Source organism: Amblyomma maculatum, chromosome 1, assembly GCF_055883805.1.
Source record: "Amblyomma maculatum isolate TAMU_Amacu chromosome 1, ASM5588380v1, whole genome shotgun sequence".
Classification (NCBI taxonomy): Eukaryota; Metazoa; Arthropoda; class Arachnida; order Ixodida; family Ixodidae; genus Amblyomma; species Amblyomma maculatum.
Window position 1 is genome coordinate 449,637,869 of NC_139344.1, and position 23,343 is coordinate 449,661,211.

The 23,343-nt window shown below is 44.6% G+C and overlaps 1 protein-coding gene across 1 annotated transcript in view; it reads right to left on the reverse strand.

Moving 5' to 3' along the window:
• Positions 1–15,543, reverse strand: part of LOC146209638 (glutamate receptor ionotropic, kainate glr-3-like) — a 30,536-nt gene extending 14,993 nt beyond the window's left edge. Inside the window, exons 1-3 of the mRNA XM_084587434.1 lie at positions 15,441–15,543; positions 9,550–9,751; positions 7,680–7,905 (exon numbers count right to left, since the gene is read on the reverse strand). Coding sequence (XP_084443560.1) covers positions 7,680–7,905; positions 9,550–9,732 — 409 coding nt within the window. The 5' untranslated portion in view covers positions 9,733–9,751; positions 15,441–15,543. The remainder of the gene's footprint in view (positions 1–7,679; positions 7,906–9,549; positions 9,752–15,440) is intronic.
• Positions 15,544–23,343: the final 7,800 nt, after the last annotated feature.

A 23,343-nucleotide genomic window follows, 5' to 3' on the forward strand; every position in this document is an offset into this window, starting at 1 on the left:
TGCATAAGAGAAAGCCCATAGAAAATCTTTATGGCAGCAATTCATTGCATGCCATGAAACTCCGCACGCTCGGTTTCCCAGCGGCCTTTAAAGTAACGCGGCATCTTTTTTTGCGGGCTCTAGCGCTAAGGTATTATTGCTCAACGCCGAGATGCATCCGCCAGCCCCACCAATGAAATGGCATTTACAGTGATAGAAAGCGCACGGAAGAGGCCAATGACCGCTCGCGTTATTCCGCGTTTCAGGCAGGGCTGAACTGCCGCAAAGAGTACTCTGTATCTAACGCTAGTAACGCTGGGCGGCGTGAACATCTATAGAATGAACATTTGGCTCGCTGCCTGAGCTGACCAATGTACATAGCGCGTTGACCAGGTGCACTGTTTGCGCGTGACAGGCAAAGTATATTCTTCGCAACTGATGAACACAATACGATAGTTCTGAATGAACTTACATGAAGCAGCTGTCGAAACAGAGCGCGCAGGCGCTGAAGAATGCAGTATTAGCTTGTGACCTCAATCACCTCACAAGTGCAAGCTGTGAATATTGTGGTGTTCCCTTTCTCGGCAGACTGCATACCTATTTAAACGCAAAACAGCAACGCTCCATGGATCCTCGACGTATTCCTATATACATATCTCGAGTTTGTTAATACAACTAGTTTATTAATGACCCCTAAAGCGTAGATAAAATAACTATTGATTGAAAGGCCATCAGCACGTTTAAACCTTAGGGAAACGTTTCACAAAATCGACGCCATGGTAGGGCAATGTCCAATATTATGCTAAGAAGCATGGGCAGATACGGAACTGTGTATGCGCTCCTCTGAGAGCGCCCCGTCACCACATTAACAAGTTGGCAAAATGTTCTAATGAAAATATGGTGGAATTTTTTTGTAATAAGAACAGAGCCGCGGTCTCGTTTATGGGGAGTGCAGGTTGCGCTTTGAACGGACACTTGCGAATGTTGTTTTCAGACTGTCAAGCCCCTCCCTCCCTGCTTTTAAAAAAAGAAAAATAACTAATTCGGAGCCCTTTTATATGCTTTTTATATGTCCCCGAGATGGAAAACTTGGGCGCTACCATTCCATTTCTTCCCCATTGACATGAGTCCAAAGTGCAAGCAGCTCTTGAAGCAGCAAGTGCATTTTGGCATGACAGTAAAAGTGTCAATGCCCATGTGTCGCGCAATATTTAAGAAGGCAACAACTTTTTTTCCCTGAATGTTCGGCTCTTTTATAGCTTTCTATCCTTTCATTGTAATGATTAGGGTGATCGTAGCTAATATTTGTTATTGTGGCCGGGATGCAACCGTAACGCTATAGCAATTTTACGACGTCTTAACCCAAGCTGCAATTCGAGCGCCAGCAAATCACTCTTTTTTTATGGTACAAACTTTATCATGTAGCTACAATGTTCTCAGCAATCATTGAAGATACTGGTGAGGCACTGAAAGAAACGCTTTATTGGGCTGGTTTGAGCCCTCAAACAACTAAGCAACTCGATGACAGCAAAGGTTCGCTGCACTTCAGCAGCGGTACTTGTTTATTCTTAATACTCGTGCTTCACGTTCCGAAAATTAAGCTTCAGTCTGAATAAACAAGACAGGCGAGGGACGCGAGCAATAAAGAATTCACGTGCCGGCGAGCATGAACGAAAAGTAAACGAGCATCGCAAGCCGAGTGAACAATCGGTGCGTTTACACGCTAGACTCGATTAGTGCATTTCGCTTTATGCTTTAGGTGGGAATTTATTTTACAATTGCGGACTGGATTACCCGCATGTGAAAGCAGGTGATACCATCGGGAATTGAAAGCGTCGGTTGTTCGTGCTGCTATGCTTCCGAGGGCAGGATTCCGGCTTGATGGTATTCAGTGCACACCTCATAGGAAGGAGGATTTTCTGGAAGCGCACAAGCGACCCTCCGTACAGCAAGCGAAGCAAATTTTACAGTATAGCTACTCTGTTTGGTGGTCGCTGAATTTTCTATTGCGAAGCTGCGTAGATTATAAAAACAAGGAACAAGCCCACTCCCCTGAACACTACAATAAATACACTACACTAACGCTTCAGAAACCTCTGCTCATTAGTGTGCAGGTACAACAAAAAAATTAACTAAAAGCGATAGTTTGAACATTATCTATTTATATTCATCCAAAGTTTAAGGATGAATCTTTATTGGGGCGCTGTGTAAATCGCACAGTGACAATTAGTCAGCCATTATATATTCAAGGTTTCCGAAAAGGGGCTTTGAAGGGAACAGGGTATGTTGCTGGGCGAGTTGGTTATTCATTTTCAGAGGAAGACCGCTAGCAGACGACGTACCAGGAAGAGGAGGACACAGGTACGTCATCTGCTAGCGTTCTTTCTCTGACTTTGAAGGGAAAACGTTTATCATATAAATTTGCTTTTACTCACTTTTCACAGCACCTCTACATACAGTGGCGTAGCTTACTCGACTGGCCACATGCAATTGCCACCGGGGTTCATCTTGCTGAATTTAAATCCAAGCAGCACATGGGGCAATACAACACCAGGGGAAACATTTAGGCCTTCAATGTAATCCCGTCACTTCGAAAAACATTGTTCACCTGTAACAAATCTGCTATAGAGATAAGGCCTGCTCGCATTGAGTTTCGTGATGTGCGGCAAAGCTCAGCACAGGAATTGTTATACTGCAGAAAAAATCTCTGGCGCGGGCATCGATCGTCTGCGGTTGTGCTTGCATACATGGCTTTTCGAGACACAGGTTGATGACCTGTGCCCTGTTGCCTTATCGCAATACGTCGAGTTATGCAAAGCCTTTGGTTAAGACTAAGCACATGCTGTCATCGAAAAAGAGCGACTCAACCGTGCTACCGAGTAACATTTGTCGTTGTCAGGCTGATAATATACACGAATTCTTATTATCGCCGTCATCTTGGCGTTCATTTGGCTTCGACTTGTTTTTATGAAAATCGCTTTTACAGAGGCGCCGAATTATTTTAACTACCTTTGTAGAAATCATTATGCAATTTAATATTCGTTTCTTGCCCTCCTTTATGCTATGTGTCAATGAAATGACCTGTGTGTAGTCTTTTGGTAGTTCAGCATTTAAACAACCGGAAAAGTAATCAAGATTATTTGCCCCGCGATTTGCTAGCTCTAGATTCCAGATACTGTCGATCCAATGTTTCATGCTTAAGTACTTAATTTGTATATTTGTTGCCCGACATTTAAATAAACATCTGCTTCACAATGTTTGTGTCTTTTTAAAACATTTGGCTTTTGAAACCATTAGGAGCGCTTATATTCTATCTCGCTTCGCTCATAATGACTTCATGTATCCAGCGCAAGCCATTAAGAATTTCATCGCACGAATGCAGCTACAGCAGCCTTTAAAATAGCTTCATGTTGCTTACTTCACCATTTCATTCTTCAAAAAGAAGCACAAGCGCCACAGAAGCGTGGGCTACACTCGGCCGCGCAAACTACGCAGCGTTCCCAAGTTTTAAACTCTTCGTTCTTTTTCCCAACAAAGCAGCGCTCCGTCGCAACAAAGAGCGACTATACAGCTAATCAATCATTCTTGCCCTTCGGCACTGTAAATGTGCACCACCAGCCCGGCTGAAAGGAGAGCACGGCGCAACAAAGAAGGGATGGGAGTAGCTCAAACGTTTGTAGCGTACGAACTTCACTCTGCTGCTTGCTCACTTAAATAGGGAAAAATAAATTAAGCTGTGTAGAAATTATTTCCCGCATGCCCAACTTGAACTGTGATGCAACTTGAATACCATGTTGTGCGTGCTAGTAGCCAGAAGAATTTTTAAAATTTTTCTTTCAACGCGGCTTGAAGCAGGGTGATTTAATTGAAAACGAGAGCCGTATACCAATCTTTGAGCACACGTATGATGTAGCGCTCGCTGCTACCACGGACAAAATTCCAATTAAGAAAGAAAAAAACTTAGCATATGAATCTGATTCCGCTAGGTTTAGCAGCGTTATGACTGTCGACGGTCGCGAGTAGGACAAGTAAACTAGGCGGAATGGTTGCTATGCCGAAAGGATTCTAGACTTATCGGCGTCTTGGCAACTGCTCTTTGCGTGGTGTCGCGATCCCCGCAGACACAGACGCAGTGAGTACTGAAACGTTCCCATATCATAGAAATTTCCTTCATGGCAAATTTCCTGCAAAATTCTAAAGCACTGAAAAGATTTGCGACCTTCCGCGAAATCGGCGGTTAAAGGGACGTTTCTCTGTCACGCGGTGTTCGCGCTCTACTCCGCTCAATAATGCGCAATCCTGCCTTGGTTGGAACGCGGTGACGTCTCTAATGCGAGCATGCGATGTCACCAGCAATCTGTCGTAAAAGAAAACTAACCGTTAAAGAAGAATGTTTTATTTACCAGCGAACATAATTGCGGTAGATTGTGTTTTTACGCAATGCTATTTGCAGAGCGAACTTCTTAACGCGGTAGCTTTAAGGCTACCATCAATAGCCGAACCTAGGGGCCTCGGCGGTATACGGGGAAAATTAGGATCGGTACAAGCGTTTTCGACGTCGCACACAAATAACTGCCATCTAAAAGTGAATAAAACTTCTAACAAATCGCGATTAAAAGGTGGCAATAACCGTGAAACATCACTAGGAGATAAAATATATAAGATAATTGCGGTGGAACGCAAAAATGTACACGTTCGTGGGAGGTCGGCGTAGAGAACTGGTTAGCACTCTCGCCTGGGACACGGGATGATGATGGTTAGATTCTTAGCATGGAAACAATGCTTTCTCGCAGTCTTTGACGACGCACTCTAGGGACACCACTGATGAGGCACGCAATGCTTTTCCATTAAGAAACGTCTAATGTGTTCTTGGCAATAAACAGCAGAAGCGATCACTGCCTGTCCCATAATCGGGAGTAAATGTCCCCGTGAATATATCTTATTATCGATCTAGTAGACTGGGTAGAACGCTTTAGCATCTCTTGCTGCGTGTCCTTCTTGTCCAGTATCGTACAAGCTAAAGAAAATAAGCAACCGATCACAATTAAAAAACCTTCAGTTCAAATCTAAATAGTTACAGCGGTCAACTACCGCCCCCAAATAGTAAGTAACTGGTAAGTACAGAACCGTAATCGGTTTCAACTGCGATACTTCTCTTCGAACTTTATTAACATAACACCAGCTCGCCGAAAATGTGATGAACTAGTGTCGCATGTTTGAACTTTTTTACGTGCAGTTAACATTCAACTAAAGTTGTTTTTCAAAGTGGTCTTCAGTGCATTTGCAAAGGTCCTTCCTGCAGATATTAGCAGCTACTCTGAAGACTATCTACATGTAAGCGCTAGACACTGGAGTACTGGCATACAATACAAACCCATTGCTCACCGACTCGTAATTGCGCAATGCTTCCATTCCTGCTTCTACATTCTGTGACCCGTCGTTGTAGATAAGTGGTTAGGGCGATTGCCTACTTAAACCAAGAACATAGGAGCGAATTCACGCCCCGGCTGCCACTTTTCGATGGACGTGGAAAACCTGGCGACCGTGTATGTACTGTCCGATGTCGGGGCAAATTAAAGGATCCCAGGTGGTCGAAATTTTCTGAGCGCTCCAATGTGACGTTCCTGGTAGCTTGAGTTGCATTGACACTTTAAAACCTACTAACCAATCCCAGCCAAAATAAAACATTCACTATGAAGCGCCTGAATTAGTTTTTAGCTCTGTTAAACAGCCCTGAAGGTAAGGTCGTTCAATACCTCATAAAATCGTGTTGGCTTTTTCGTTGGTATATCGCAGGTGTTTTCTCGCGTTGAAAGATAGATACGTTGGTTGAATTAATCGGCCAAAAAAAGCTGATAGAGCTCCGGACGTTGTCCTTCACCGGAAAACAGTTTGACTTAAAATCGATGAATCGTAACAGGTGCCAGCAGAAGCTAAACCAAGAACGAAGGCCGAGGAAAGCAAAACGTGCCAGCATGCCATGCGAGCCGTTGTGCGACCGAACAATCTGACACAATCACACCATCATAGACGTTTCGTCCCTGCAGCTGCTTCTGCACAGATTTAATCGGCAATCAGTTACCGAAAACAACTATTGAATTTCCCGAAATGTACCTGTTTAAAAAAACTAGTCGATTGATTACAAAATTATGTAAAAATGCGAATAACTGCAAGCACTTGATTATAAGTTATAAATTACGTGAAACTGTGGTCTTATCTAACCACCAAGCGGTGATATTTCATGCTAATGGATGACGCCGTAGATGCTGTCGTGTGCAAATTCGGCCGGCGCGCGCATTGCGCAAGGATGGTTACTCCTCGCCGTCGCCTGACTTGTCCCGCCGCCTTGAATGCGCATACTCAGCTCGAGCTTGATGGTCAGAGCGCAGATTCCGCGATGTGTGCCGAGTTTGCCCGCCACAGGCCTAAGAGATTTGCTGACGCATGCGCTGTTCCAGCCACAGCGCCGCGTGTAGGAAGCAGGTGGACCCGCACAGAGCCCCGAAACGTCTTTCAGGGTTCGCCTTCGAATGTTCCCTTGTTTTGATGCCAAGTTTTGCTGCGGTGGGCCGTACAAAGGAGCTAAAAATATTTCGTGCTGATCAACATTTTGTTATAGCCAAATCCCACGCTACGCAAAAAATAGCTTTTGAAACTGTTGCGCTAACCTGCGCTTTCCAGAATTAATTTCATGTTCGGAACGCGCGACGCAATAGCAGAAAAAGCTGTCCTTTTTCTTCTACCCCAAGAATAAACCTACAAAACGAAGCCACGTCAATAGCGCGATGTTTGTGTCTTTCTGCAAAAAGGACAATCCCCAAAGTAGAACGCAAAGCGGTTTTCGTAGACGCATGCTAATAGTGACTTTATTCAATTGGTCCCTGAATTGAGTCCCAAGCTCGTCGGCGATGGTCTTATGCAAGCGAATCGGGAATACCGGCTCTCACGTGTGCGACGCCAGGTAGACTTATGTAAACGTTAGAAGTTGCTTTAAAGTGATAAGTTGAGTGACAAGTTGGAACGTGAGTAGTTTTATGTAACCCTAGGTGGCCGAATTTGAGCAACGGTTCTTCTCAACGCCGTGCCTCCGCACTGATGTGTGGGTTAGGGGCGTGAAATCATCCATAGCGCCGCACAGCATAACACTGCATACCACTGCGTAGAATACAGGTGAGGGGGAGGAGCTGGTAAGGAAACATATATGTGTTGAAACATATTCTCTTATGTAGCACTGTTGTCTGAGTTCAGCACTCAAGTCTATGGCTATAACGATTACTGAAGCTAAAAGATGCTAATAATTAAAGGAAAGAAACTACGCACTAGGCCAGTTACAATGGGACCAAAGGGATAGAACGCTTGGAAGAGACGATAAAAGTGCAAAAAAAAACTAAGTGCCAAAAAAAAAAAAAACTAAAAATGTTCATAGAGTCCGCAGCCCAAGATGCAAAGGAGCACAGCGCCTGATTCTTAGTCCCACAGTACGCCGTTCACCAAAAATGGAAGCCATGTAGAGACGCCAATTTTGACTAGCTTGCGGAAAAGTTGCTTTGTCTGTTCTCCTGTGCGCCTTATCAAGGCATCTGACTTGCGGAACTGCCATGATTTGCCACGAGCTTTGTGAGTCTTTGCTTAGTCTTGAACTTTGCACGCGTTGGCCGCATCGTGAAAGCTAGTGACAAGTAAATGCTCAGCGCGTTCACCTCGCGGCATAGCGAAGCCGAAACCTCCGGTCTCAAGGTGCCCCGGCAGCTCGGCGAGGGCACAGTCGTGGGCGACAAGGTAGTCGATGGTCTGCGAGTCCACGAGCACGGCGAAGCCCTCTTGCCGCACCTTCCGCACGCCTGCCGACACTGAGTCGAAGAAGGCGTAGGGCCCCGCCATCTCCATGGTCGACCAGAGCCGCTGTAGCTGGGGGTCCGTCGACTCCTAGAACGCGGTACATAAATAAAATATACCATAATTATAAGACCATCATTATAGTGGTGTATTTAAAAAAAAAAGGAAATTAGTCGCTCAGGATGTCAAACGGTATCGGTGAAACAAAGAGGGAAAGGCACAGGCTTGATACACCAACCACCTTTTATCACACTAGCTGCGGACATCCTGGTAGGAACCGTTTATTCAAAGAAGGAAGAATACTACACATTTTGGTTTGCCTTTTGCAAACCTTATATGTTCAGCCTTCTTGTCCTCAAATATTTTTGCTGTTTTGGCCTCATGCACGCTCGGACACACACACACACACACGAGCACGCGCATATGCATACCCACCATTGCACAAACACGTGCACACGTACACACACACACACACACGCAGATGTCAGAGTGCTGAGGAAACCACAATTTTCAGGTTCAAAAAATAATAGCAGTGAACGGCGGAAATTTCTTTGAAAGCCTCAGATCTAGTTCAATCAGCTAACTTCCGCGAATTTGAGTTTGAGCCTTCAGCGTGGAAAGGCGGTGACTAACATTGACCTTGGTCTTTAGACGACCCCCGTAGATGACCCCAAGCTGGCAGGAGATGCCAACTTGGGTCTCTCGTTTCACATGGGACGGTTATGTCAGAATCAGCCTGCTAGGACGCCGGCATTCACATTAACCCTATAGGCCATTAAGGCACATCCATATCGGTTGGTTAAAACGGGGCTTTAATGTGGGCAGAGGAAGAAGAACGCTCGGTCACCCGCAGCTAATGCTTTCGCTCAATATTTGGTTCAGTAGCGTTGAACCCTTGTAATTTTGTACAATCTGTTCTGGTTTTTATTGTTGACAGAATTCAGAAAAAAGTGGGCACACATGATTAACTTCTTTCAACCACTGAATTTTATGGAACTTCAGCTCCTCTTTATGCTTGTGGAGCTAACGACGTTACCTCAAGCGTTATACATATGTTGGTTTGTTGGTGGGGTTTAACGTCCCAAAGCGACTCAGCCTATGAGAGACGCCGTAGTGGAGGACACCGGCAATTTAGACCACCTGGGGTTGTTTAACGTGCACTGACATCACACAGCACACGGACGCCACTCCATTTCGCCTCCACTGAAACGCAGCCGCCGAGGCTGCGACTCGATCCCGCTTCCTTGGGCACAGTAGTCGAGCGCCGTAACCACTGCAGCACCCCGGCAGTGCCATTATACATATTCCATTGAACAGCCAAATTATACTTATATTTCTTCGTTCATTTGTGTATGTGCTACTGTTCAAAATTTAGGCGACACACGAGCTGTTGTAAAACGGCCCGTTATACAGTTAAAACCTGTAAATAAGCTCGTTTTCGAAACAACTGCAGCTATATAATTTTCTGTTCCCGTAAGAGAAAACTTAGAAAGTTTTTAAGCATTGCAATTTCAAAACCAGTTACGAATACAGGCACTATCAGTTCCTAGCTTGTTCGTTATTTGCGAACACTCCCTGATGTGTATACAACCTATCTGTAACAGTGAATAGCCGATACAAACATCATGGCTCAACACTTTTTATTCCTAGCGCAGTCCTTTCGGTGGAACGTGCATTCGTTCACAATTTAATGGGGAGCAGTAACACGAAACGCAACTGAACAGCTGAACTCACCTTGAGCAGTGCTTTCGCTACGCTTTTGGAAACGCAGCCGTAGCTGATCTTGGACTGCTTCGACAGGTCTCCAATACTCTGTATAATGGGCGTTTGCAAGTGCTGAGCGATTATTTGAGAAGCAAGGCTGGCTGTGTAGGAGGAGATGAGCACCAGAGCGAACAGCCACCACACGACTGCCATAATGCGCGTCGCCAGAGCTCTGAAAGAGGAAATTAGGAAACAAAATTACCAGGCTGTTCAGCTTTGGACTGATGACTAATTATTATGGGCTAGCACCGTTACCGTTAATCTTGGATGCTCTGTCATACCATTTGGTTTTCGTTTCATTATTTAAACCTGCTGACTTCGGTTGACGTTCCAAGGGATGTGTGCTGGCTATGTTTGCTGGAGAGAAAGACATGGAAATCCTTGCTTTCCCCAAGCTGTACGAAGGTGAAAGCAAGGCCTAGGAATAGCCTGTCTGACTCGCTGCCCCAAGATTCTCCTCATAAAAGTACTGCCCATGTATCAACTTCTACCATTTCGAGCATGTCATGTTGTCTCGTGATGTATCCTAAAAGGCCGACAATCAGTGCTCCAAGCTATGTCAGCTACCGGCTACAACCTGCCGGAGGCATTATAGGGTGGAGGACCCCAACTAATAACCAATCGTATTCAGGCGATATGCTCGCCTGAACACCATTGTTGGTATTGCTCGCGGTCACGATCGTGTCCGTCCGTCCGCAACGCTTTAAACTGATGACGCCAGCAGTGGTGTAGTATGTCGTACCATGAAATAAATGATGACATCATTAGTAGTGTAGTATGTCGTGCCTTGAATTTAATGATTGCGTCATCAGTGGTGCAGTATGCAATACCCTGAAATAAATGAATACGTCCTCAGTGGTGAAGTATATATAGTGCCTTATAGTGAGTACGTGTCACTGTTACATCATTACATGGTGGCGCCATCCACTGTGATGCCATGATTGGATATGAAGTCATCATGACGGCATATCCGGCCATGTCTAATAACAGCAAGTGACGTCATAACGACATTACACCTGGTGATGACGCCACGACTAGTGATGACGTAGTCAGGCGATTAACGCTTATACGAAGCTGATCCCGTCGGGCATTAGATCCAGGCATTCGTGAGGCGCCGTTCGTTTGGTGCGTCCTCGCACGACGCACCACACAGCATATAAAAGCAGACGCAGTACAGCAGGCACCAGTGGCGTGTCAAACTGGTTTACAGCAAAAGAAAGGGGCAGTATCTGTCACAATTTTCCGCGGACACCTGAACCGAGCTGTAAGAAAAAGAAAGAAGGCAGGGGGAAAAAAAGAAGTGCTCTAGTGGAGGGTTTCCGAACACCACGCAAATATCCTTTCGCCTCATCGCCCTTTAGTTGCGTAAAGTGCCCCTAGAAGATTTTTAGGCCGAGCGACCGCCCGATATTACTTGTACAACAAAAGAAAAAGCAAACAATACTTTCTGTAGGCTTGTGCACCACATTGTTGTAGTAGTAGTAGTGAAAGACGTTACTGAGGCACAACACTTAGGCGCCTAATACATCGGTGACCTGCTGAACGAGCAGGCGCTGTTCTTCACCCTCAGCTCCAAGCAAGTCCACCCAGGTCCAGATAGTATGGGAGGAGGTGGGAAAGAATACCGATTGCAATGCAACATGACGTGAAAATAGGCAGTGTGAAATGTTGGCATAAGGGGAAGGCAGTTGGGGCATGATGGATCACGACGGAATTTGTAGAGATATAGCCGTTCAGGGGTTATGAGTGTATTCAACTGTATTTGCCGAAGGATATGAGCCTCCCGAACAGAAAGATTATAATGAGGGTCGGGGTAGAGCTTGCGGTCTAAGCGAGCAGCATTGTACTATTCGCTGATGGTGGCGCGAAGAGACAGTCTCGACCCGCCCTCCAAGGAGCTTGGCCAGGGGATGAACGGTGCCTGGTTACGAGTTTCCCAGGCGAGCTGGTTCGCCAGCTCTTTGCCGTCAATCCCCGAGTGTCCAAAAATCCATCGGAGGAAGACGGGGCTGGGCTGCAGCGCACCAAGTGCAGCGTCGAGCTCAGTGGACAGATAATGTGTTAGACTTTTAGATTGAATGTTACGGATAGCAGCCTGGGAGTCAGTGTATATAATATACTGAGGCACAGGTGGGAGAGAATAAAAAATTAGAATGGCATGAACGATGGAGAGGACCTCAAGCGAGATAATATCTGGCAGGGGAGACAGGGGCCGCTAGTGTGTATGACAGGGATAGATAGACGAGAATGAAAGAGGACCTATCTGGCTTCCGGACCCGCGAGGATCCACATAAGAGGCATCCGTGTAAGCGACTCCATGGGTATTGAAGGGCGGATTATGATGAGAGGCAGCAGCATGTCGGCGGCCTGCATGCAGGACCGGCGACATATTGGCTGGAAGAGGAAGTATAAGAGGTTTGTGGCCTCTGGGGGGAAGGCGTTGGCAGAGGGACTGACTGGATGGGGGAAATGTTAGCCTGCGTTTAGAAGCCAGCGTCAGTGAATTGGGCCGGAGGGCGAGCTATCTGTCGGTCACTATGAAGGGAAAGGAGACTGCGAAGAGGATGAAAAATCCCGGTGGCATAGAGCTTATCGGTGGAGGTGGTTATAGGAAGACAAAGAAAAGCATTACAAATGCCTTGAAGAGGTGTTGCAAGTGTGTCTAGCTGGCCCTGGGTGAATGAAATTTATGGTATAAAGTAAAGGAATTTGTTATATTTGTTAAGAGCCAACATCTGAGCCAGTCGACAGGCGTGAGCTTTTCTCAGGCCAGAGGACCGTCTAACAACTTGGCGAAGTAAATGGGTGACGGATTGACAGGTAGCAACCGCCGCATGGAGAGCCTGGACATTTTTGGCGGCATGCAGAGGCATGCCAATAACGCGGCATTGAGAAACTTTAGGAATTGGAGAGTCACCCAGGGAAAGAGATATCAGTGAGTTGTGAGCTCGTTGATAAGCAAAGTGAGTCAAAAGTTGGAGTTCTGACTTCTCGGGCGCGAGAGACAGGCCTGCATGGTGAAGAAAGCAAGTAATGATATCCAACCCCGGCTGAATGGTGTCTTGAACATGACCAGGAGATCCGCGCGAGCACCACAGTGTGATGTTGTCGGTGTAAACAAAGTGCTGAAGATCGGGAATAGACGATAACTGATCCGCGATAGAAGCCATGGCGATAATCAAAAGGGTGGGCGAAAGAACGGCACCGTGCGGGGTACCCCGTGAGAGACAGTGGGGTGTAGACGTGAAGTTCAGTGCTCGGAAACGGGTCTCGCGATTAGAAACAAAAGCTCAAATGTAGCTATACATTCTGGAGCCGCAACCGGTGCTGGAAAGGCAGGTAAGATTATGGTCACGGGAGACGCATTCGAATGCCTTGCGGACATCGGCTGTGACCAGGGCGTGAAGCTGAGAGCTACCACATGTGAAGAAAGTAGGCTGAAGTATGAGGAAAAGGTCCTGTGCAGATACGCGGGAACGAAAACCAATGAGGGTATGAGGGTGCGAGTTTGAAGCCTCCAAATTGCTATTAAGCCTAGTGAGCGCCATTCTTTCCATCGTCTTGCCGACATAGGAGATCAGAGAAATGGGCTGGAGATTTGAAAGGGCTGAAGGCTTATCAGGTTTAGGAATGAGATAAAGAAGTGGAAAAGTCCAGGACGATGGCAGAGAGCCTTCTTCCCAGGCGGTGTTATAGCGGTTGAGAAGGTGCTCTTTTGCGTTATTGGGAAGATTACGAAGAACGGAGTAAGTGATTCCATCCTCACCTGGAGTCGACCGAGTGGCGTTAGCAAGAAGTGCAGCTTCAAGCTCGCGGAGTGTAAAACGGGCATCGAGGTCATTGCTTGCACTGCCTGTGTATTCAGGGTAACAGGGGGACGAAGGGGGTGGTAGATGAAGATGTGAAAGGGTTTCATAAGCCTTATCGGGCGACTTTGTGGCTAGGGCTCTAGCAAGAGTCAGGACAGGGGCAGTGGTGGCACGAAGGAGGGTTCGAAAGAGTCCAGGTTGATTTTTTATGGAGCGCCGTGTCAAGATTGTTGCATAGGGTATTGTATACCTAGTTATTTTGGTGTATAACGCTTAGACGCTTGCAGCCAAGCATTACAAGGGAGTGGCCATGCACTATCTTGGCCACAGAGAAGGAAGGAAAGGTTTCCCACAGCTGGCATAGGTCTTAAGTAATCGGCGAAGCATGGACGAGGCGTTTGTAGTTCAATCCGTGAAATTTCCTTAATCTATGATAAAGAAATAGAGGGACACTTAATCTCCACCGTTAATGGTATGAGGTGATAGCGTTTCACGCACAGTCGGAAGATTTTGACATTTATTTTTATTTGCTTGCTTTTTGTGAATAAATTATCGTTATATTTATTTCTATACACACCCTTATTTAGCTTTAGCAAGCGCTGACTTTCAGGTTTCTTTTTGCAATTGGTTAAATCATAATTTATTCAATTTTAGACTCCTAATTTCTTAACTAGGATCTTAATATACGAATCATTAATTGATCCATGATTTTATTAACCCATTATCGTCTATCACACACAAATTAGTCATAAAACACTACAAGCACAAACCAGCCATGATACTATACTAGTATGATACTAGTACTACAACGACGCTGACTACTTTTCTACCTAACAGATGTAAAAGCTCTCCATTAATAGTGTAAAGTATAGCATTGGCGCGCAAAGAAACTTAGTGAACATATATTTCGTTGAACAGTAGAATGAAAAACGGATGGTGAAAAGGAAAACGTAGAGATGGAAGAACAAACCAAAACGGTTAAAAGAACGAAAGTGTACCTGGTCATCTAAATTACAGTATCTTTTCGCATCGCATTTTCATTTTCAACGCCAGTCACAAGACAACAGAGCATGCAACCAGGTGATGCTGTCCGCTTACACTGTACTCCTTGTTCCGCAGCTGTTAATTACACGCTTTGCTCTGTCTATTTCTCACACAAAGCAAAAATAGTTATTTCCAACTAAAGCTTAAGTTTGATGTTGAAGTAGATTCATGTAGACTCTCAGAAATAATAATAATGTTATCAAAATGCACTATCGACAAATTTAGGTACACAAGAAATTATACGGATTGATCTTAAACAAAACAATACAATTGAATTCTCCCCATTTTTTTAAGGAAAAGGTTCATTGGAAGTGCATGGCGCATTTTCCTTGCGCATACCATGCCTATGCCAGCTTCAAGGAAGTAAAACAAAATAAAACAAAAAAAAACCAAGAGAAGTACGCTCCGCAAGGGCCTTAAAAGAAAGTATATGAAATCGTAATGGCTTCATCACTTCGGACGCAAGGTAGTGCCGAGCTGTCCCACTATGTGTGCCTGTTTGGTAACGCTACAGTGCGGCCGTCTCAGGCCACAGTATACAGGACCACACGTGTTTGAAAACAAGTGTGGGATTTGTATGGTCAGTTATAACGTGGCCTGACACAGTCGCCTGAGAGCACACTTCCTTTAAACAAGTGTTTTCAGTTACAAGTGTGTTCCCTTACTTTAGCCTGCGTCCCGGGTTGAGGCCTATATTGCGGCTCGAATGAATAACGTCTGAATTGTAATTTGTACTTAATGAAATAAGAAGCACGGAAGTAAGTGATGTAAAGTGGCAGCTGAGAAGCCAATGATGACATACACCTCTTGCTCCGAAACGAGTTTCCACTCAGCTCTCATTACCCATAATCGAACGAACAAAATATATTAAGGGTCTTTGAAATACTTATAGCTGGAATCATCTCTTATTGATCACAGTGAAACAGTATTTGGATGAGTACACTCAACGGACAGAGTATATAGTATTTTTCTTCCACTCTCACACATGATAGAGATAATTAACGTCACCTGGGAAAGACTTCAGTGCCTTGCTGAAGGAGGGACCCGAGGATAAACCAGAGGCTGTCGACGAGAGTGAAGCGGCTGCGCAGTGCGTGTGTCTTGCGGGACGCCTTCTTGTAGGCTGTGCAGGAAGGGGCGGTACGCCTGGACACCGACGCCGAAGAGCCGGCGGGCACCCATTCAGCCGCGCTAAGCCTCGCCGCGAACGCGAGAGCCAGCGAGGAAGCCAGTGCGGCCGAACCCACGCACAGCCACAACTCGCCCGTCCACGGCCGCAGAAACGCGGGGCGCTCGTGGAAGTCCCGTTCAACGTTGCGGTAGAGCACTCCCAAATCGTTCTGCGAATGTACCCACATGGACACGATCTGAGGGAAAATTTTATTTCGCTTATTCGCCACAAACATGTGCAGCGTTCCTTCTAAACTCGAAATAGGCATTTAAGCTCGTTTCAGGCTTTCCAAGCACCGGGCAGCTATGATGAGCGAACTGAATGCCGCTTAGCTATTCTCGGTTTGGCATTTGCTTTCTGAAGTTTTCTGAAATTAACAAAACCTTTTTTGCTAAACCACTGCCAGCTCTACAATGTGTCAGAATGTAGCCAAGACTTGCTAGTATGCAAGCAGGTAAATAAATAATAAATAGTTAACTTTACGAATATTATGGGTAGGCTCCTTATTCAACGAGGTGCTAGTAGTCTATATTAAATATACCTAAGTCACTTTTCGACTGCAAAGCGATGCCAGAACAATCCTGACGTGTTTACACTTGTCTGCTGAGTCAGCAGCAATAGTTATGAAGATATGGTCTATTATAACACATTGTGTGATACCTACATAAAGGCTCAATTTTTTACTTCCTATTTTGAATGTACAGTGACTAAACCGTCATCCTGGAAAGAAACTCTGCCTTACTTTGCAAACAAAATCTACGATTTTATAACTACTTTCAGAAGTCTCAGATTATTGAAAAACGTGTGATGGAGATTTAAAGCTGTAATATGTTGATCTTCTTGCTATGCTCATGTGTTTTCAAAAAGTACAAAAAAGTAAACAGCTGAACTTGAGACAAATAGTGCGGTTGGAATTTGCACTTCTAACTGTAACTAATCTTCCTATCCCCTCATTTTGCTGTATCTTTTCTGAACTACGTAAATGTTGGCCTTTCTTCACTATTGTCTGTTTTTTTTTTTTGCATTTTCCTTTCCACGCCACTCGTAGAACGCGAAATCACTGATGATGTTCTCGTTTTCATGGCCAGTTTCAACCCCTAGTATCTCTAGCTATTAACTCCTTCACTCAGCCCTTCGGTTTATATTTGTTGTAAAAGGTTTTTACGTAAACTTTGTGGCCAAAGCATATCAAACAAATGCCCACTGGTAGCAACCTTTATATTTTACTTTCTGCACCGAACGTATAGATAGAAAAGAACTGATCGTTACACGTACCAGCAAAAAAGGCGTGGTAAAGTCAACGTAGTCCAAGCGTTCTTTCGTGATGGTGATGTCTCCTATTGCCAGGTCAGCCTCCTAGGAAATAAAATGCATAATTTACTTGCGTTGCCCATTTACCGCCAACGCTATCTACTCATCTCACCTTGTTCTTTTAGTGTGTGTGTGTGTGTGTGTGTGCGTGTGCGTGTGCGTGTGCGTGTGCGTGTGTGTGTGTGTGTGTGTGTGTGTGTGTGTGTGTGTGTGTGTGTGTGTGTGTGTGTGTGTGTGTGTGTGTGTGTGTGTGTGTGTGTGTGTGTGTGTGTGTGTGTGTGTGTGTGTGTGTGTGTGTGTGTGTGTGTGTGTGTGTGTGTGTGTGTGTGTGTGTGTGTGTGTGTGTGTGTGTGTGTGTGTGTGTGTGTGTGTGTGTGTGTGTGTGTGTGTGTGTGTGTGTGTGTGTGTGTGTGTGTGTGTGTGTGTGTGTGACGTTTCAATGAGCCCTATTCGCACCTAATTTGAGCCAGCAGCTTCAGCTCACCCAGCACACGTGAAAGCAAGTAAACTGAAGGGTAATCACCACCAATAATAGAGGGCAGAGACTGCTACTACATTTTCAGTATAATGAGTTCAAACCCTATATATGGAGGTAAGATAATGCTGCTTAAAACGACCTGGCTAAAAACTTGAGACATAGAGGAAAAAATTGGGATGGAACAGCGAAAGCTACGGAACACAAGGAAACGAGGAAATACGTACACAGGCGCTACACAGAGATCAAAGACAGGAAACACGGTATTTCAGGCGAGAGAAATAGGTCGGCTTCGATTAGTTTTACAATGAACCCACGGCAGCGGTTTGAATATTACTACGAATAATGAAACGAAACAAGAAGATTTTTTTTTCTAGCTAGATGTAATGAATAAAGAAAATACACATAGGCATCAAAGTACGATCGATGAATTCTTGGGGAGGAGAATTAACTAGCTCAGCAGTCATTTCCTCAGGCCATTGCCAAAACAAAATTAAAATAAAAAGGACCAGGGCATGCATATCCGAACGGTGACTCAAGTGCCGTCCGCGCGTTAAGAACTACAGACAAAATAGGGCCTTGTTTTAAGTGGAAGGACATCCTGCATCAAAAACGTCCACACGAGGCGCCCGACATGATGAGTTCATTCCTCGTTCAGTAATAAGTCGTATGAACACACCGATAATCACGCAACGCGTTGATGGCGCAGAGTATTCACAGCGTTTTCATCCCCGCTGTCACGCATAAGAAAATAGTGCAAAATAATTCTCATTTCAGTAAATTCCTTTCAAGACACTTTCACTTGCACATACACGTTTTGCACTGGAAGTGCAACGAGTTTCAGTTCAGAAACGCAAACTCAAATATTTATTTTTGAGAGCTTGATTCTCAGATGACGCAAAAGATGGCGCAATTGGTTTTTTAGATTAGGAGTGTGTATTTTCTGCAGGACCCTTCCTTTGCTTCACTTTGAAACAATTTTCATATCCATTGCTTTTATCCGGATTCGTTAACGCGCGCAAAAATGTAAGAACACGTAGTTATAACTTTGTTTCCGTGCGATACATGCAAAGCTCTCTTGCGGACAGCTACAAAATATCTGAAAATATGAAGCTGAACTGCCCTTGCTTGACTACTACATGGCAGAAATGCTACGAAAACGCTGTTCTATAATTCACCCTTCAGTTCATAGTTCGAAAACGCGAGCGCATTGCACCGGGACGGCCGATGGCTACTGTCGCTCGTGTTAGAGTTTTTTTTTTCTTTTTTACATACTTGCCTCAAAATGCTTTTTCTCTGCATCGTAAATCTCGCGAGAGGGCTATATTGACAGTACAAAGCCGGAATGCAAACTTCAGAGCCCGTCACTGAAGTGAGCTCTTGTTATTAGAAAGGGAAGAAGCCGAAATTCAGCGAATGGAACAAACGTTATTGAAACGGGAGCATCTTATATGTCCTTATTTTTCCGCAGTTGTGCGCGTATCTTGTGTATTTTCATTTTACGGGTAAATGTTTAACACGTTGCCCCTGACATAGCTCTTGCATCGTTCCTCCCTGGAGCGCATTATACCACTCTACTCACAAACCCGCGTCGCACTACGTCTTCAAGAAGAAAAGAACAAGGTCAGTCACGCTTCGCGAATAAGGCTTCTAGGCACCCGTACATGACGTGTATACGACGCACGCTATTACGAGCACGCAGCACAACAATTCTAGCCGTCGTTCCGAAACAAAGTGTGCTGGCCTCCTGAAAGGAGGACGTTTTTCCGCCTTCCGGTTGGCATTCTCTAAGCGAGCGCGAAACAATGTAGCCAAGACCCGGCCGTTTCTTAAACGAGAAAGCAGCCACAGTGCTCGACTGAGCGCCTTCCAGGAGACATATTACGGCAGCGCAGCTCCCAGGACGCGAAATTTCTTCGCATCTCTCCGTGCCACAGTTGCTTTCTCCCTGGAGAGTTCTTAACAGCTTTGCTGGTAGCAGAAGGACAGGCAGAGTGCAGCGCGTTCAAATCTAGAGCGCGGAAGTTCAGCTCCAATTTCGCACTGAAGTTTTCTTGGTAAGCGACAACTAATTGCTAAACAGCAACAGCGTGTTGTATACTTATTTTATTCCACTCTATTGCAGGGGTTCCTCATCATGAAGAATTGTCGCTTTGTCTTCCGTCGCATTAAGCTCGACTGTACCCTATAGATGCCGAGCACATTGCTTTCAAGCGCCGCCGATTTAATATATTTCCTTATTGCGCGATACGTTTCGGTGGGAAACGCTGGTAGAAACGTCGAGGGTACTTCTCGAGAGCAAAACCGCCACTCGGGCTTCCCTTTGGGCGTGCGGTTAAAGGAGAATTAGGCAGAGAGGGCACACCATAACTCCAAATGGCGTTTTATAGTTCGCCTCGTGTGAGCCCAACCACACATGTAGCATACAAAGGTGTACGAAACGTTCCGCGTGGTTGTGGGTTTGCGGTACATATTGCTGAATGGTTGCCCCCGCAAACGACAAAGAGAAAACCGTGGCTCTCTAACGACCTAAAAGGGGATGCCTACAGCGGCGGGGTTCCGACGCACAAACGTTCCCAGAAATTGTTTTCTCGGGTGTAACTACATTTATAACGATTCTGGCAGAAAGTCGAGCCGTGTAAACCGATTAGTCACGCAAAACCTCCGCGTTATGCCCCAAACCCCACAATCCCTCACCGCTATTCGCTGCTACAACAGATTACCAAGCCATCGTGCCTGAAATAAGCCATGAATCCAGATTAATTGCAGCATGTGAAATGTCAACTGGAGACACAAAACTAACATTTAGAAGATTCAAAGCGACAGAATATAGATAATTTTGTTAGTTGGTGCGCCACTGGGTATAAGTTGCAGTAATAACGTATTTCAAAATTAATTTGTTATTTTCTTGAGAGAGATGGATAAAGCTTTTACTTTGAACAGAACTCTCGAGTTTAGTCATGGGTAATTTAGAAAAATGAATGGAAGAATAATTTGAAACTGAAAAAAAAATGTATTCTCTGCGGTAAATGCTCGAAAACAGAATTGCGTTATTTATATACAGGAAGAGACATGAATGTGGTATTCTGACGGAATTTAGCGGAGCAGCGCACTTCCCGGCAACTGCTAACCACGCTTTTAAATCAGTGCATTGAGCTGCCTGAATGCACACCGTTATGCCAAGTGAGTACCATCACTGTACGAGTTGTCAGTACTCAGTTTTCTTATCTCAACATGTAAGTGCAGTCTCGGTATGTAAAGTTTGTAGGTGGGAGTATGGCCCACTATTCGTGACAAGAAAACCCGACAGTAATTCTTAAAGATGCATTTTTTTTTTACTTCCGAAAATTTGCATTGGGGCACATTATTAAAAGTGCTGTTGCACATCAGATTACAAGTGAGTAGAATGAGTTTAGTTACCAAATTTCTATTGGTTACTTTTAGCAGTATTTCTGTCCTGAAAGGACACATTTGTCGAATTTAGAGCGGAAAATCTAGCTGCACTTGACCCTATAATAGGCCAGGAGAGAGTGCTTCAGCACTACTCACCAGAGAAGTTTTTCGAGCCGTACGACGTTTAAAACTGCTTTATTTACCAATGCTCTGAATAGCATTCGTTAATGCGAAATCCTCCTTATCTTTAAAACAATTCTGCAGAGATGTGAAGTTTCCGGCTGATAATTAGAAAAATATGAAGGTGGCAAATTTGCAAATCGGGATATAAATATTAGATGATTATTTATATACCAATTTATCTGTTTTGCAGGGCTTGGAGAGCAACTGGACTTTTTAAACGCGTGGTCTCAGTTATTGGAAAAAAGTAACTTTTTGAGAGCGGTCAGAACGGATTTCAGCGTAGCCTATTGGCAGCGACGCCACTGCTTGATTTCACGAACAAATTTTACGAACAAAACTGAACAAAGAGGGCCACAAAGTGTTAATTTTTTTCGATTTCCGGAAAGCGTTTTACTGCCTGATTTAAAAGAATTTAATGACAGAACTCAGGGCCCTGTTAGACAAAAACAGACCTGTAGTCCGGCTCAGTTGACTCATCTTTCTAATCACCATCAATACTACATCGCATAAATAAAACTTCGCATAGCGAAGTTACTTTACACTTTAGTCTACCGCCGACTGCCACACTATCGATTATGTGATGCGTATACAACATAGGAACTTTTGGTGACCGATGTTCAAGCACTCGGAAGAGTATGAGGCGTGAATCTGGCCAATTCGAAAAGTATGGCTCGCGTCAGGAATGAGCCATTTGGATAGGCGACCAACACTATCTAAATGCGCTGTGACTTTAAAACCTTGAACGATAACATACCACTTTCCATTCTTTCTAATTTTGCGAAGGTCGCTGGACATGTAATCAATAATCCCTTGCATAATTCCTTGTCTCGACAGGAAATTGTTGCGTACAAGCAATATGGTTTCCGGAAAAAATTTGTCCACATAATTTTCCTTGCAAAGGGCGACTAATTGAAAATATAGAAGTACTGGTTGAAATTTTCCAAGACCCCGCCGGGGTGGCGTAGTGGTTACGGCAGTCGGCTACTGTGCCTGAGGACGCGGGATGGAATCCCAGACTCGGCGCCCGCTTTTGAATGGTGGCGAAAAGCTAGGCACTAGTGTACTGTGCGACGTCAGTGCACGTTAAAGAACCCTAAATGGTGGAAGTTTCCGGAGGTCTCCACTACGTCGGCTCTCAAAGCCTGAGTCGCTTTGGATTGTTAAACCCCAAAAACCTCAGAGCAAATTCTCCTGTCTTAAAGAAAGCCTTCGACTCGTTGAAATGCGATATTCGGCTTCAAAACCTGGAATGGTACGAAGTGAGAGGCGTTGCTCTTGAGTCTTGCACCAGTTATTTAAAAATGGGTCTCCAAATAAGACAAATATACGCAGCTTGATCATAAGCAGCAGGTGATGAATTTTAGTTGTAGTCCCACAGGGATGTGTCTTAGGTCATTCGCTGTTCACTTTGTACATGAACGACATTGTGAACCTAACGCATAGTAAGATTATCATGACTTACACAGATGACGCAAATGTATTTTCTTCCTTTTGTAATACATGATGTGTTCACATTTGAAAAATAGGATACCGTCTGGCTACACCAACTTTCTTCGTGGCTGAAATCTAATATATTGAAACTAAATGTTAACAAGACTAAGTATTTCATATGTAGAGCTAAAACTAAGGCCATCACTGATATCTTCTAACTAAAATGTTGCAATTCGACTCTAGCGCATGGGAACTCAGTAAGATATTTCGGAGTAGTTTTCAAGCGACATCTGTAGTGGAACGACCATACAGACTATTTGCACCGTAAAATTTCGTGCTCAGTGGGCATAATAAATAGACTACGAGCACCTGTACCGGTACGATGCAAACTGCAACCATACTGCTCGATAGTTTACTCTTATATACATTTTGGAATACTTTTATTGGGCCCGACGGCACATACTAATATACTTGTGTGCAAAAAAGGGCTAACCTCACCATTCTTAATCTTTCACTTAGCGATGACAAAGTTCAAGCTTCTAAAAAGCCGAAGGTGTTTAAGCTACAAGCAATGTATCATACAAAACTGGCTATATACATAAAGGATCAAATAGAATACAAAAAAGCTATATATGTGAACATATACCTGCACACGCCTGAAGCATACAACTTTCGAATAACTAAGTTTCATGTCTCAATGTCCCGCACAGATTATGGCCACTAAAAGTGGATGTCCGCAATACCGCGTCTTCTGAACGTTTATCTCCAGCTACCTTCTATCGCAATAGAAAACAGATATGACCGTGGCTATAAAAGAGCTGTGCGTGGTATGCTACTCTCTTAGTGTTGTTGTGTCAGTAAAGTGCTTCCTATTTGGTCAAAAGCGGTTCTGTTTTGTGTATAGTATTGCCATTTTAGTTTGCGTTTGATGACATATTTGTGGCTGT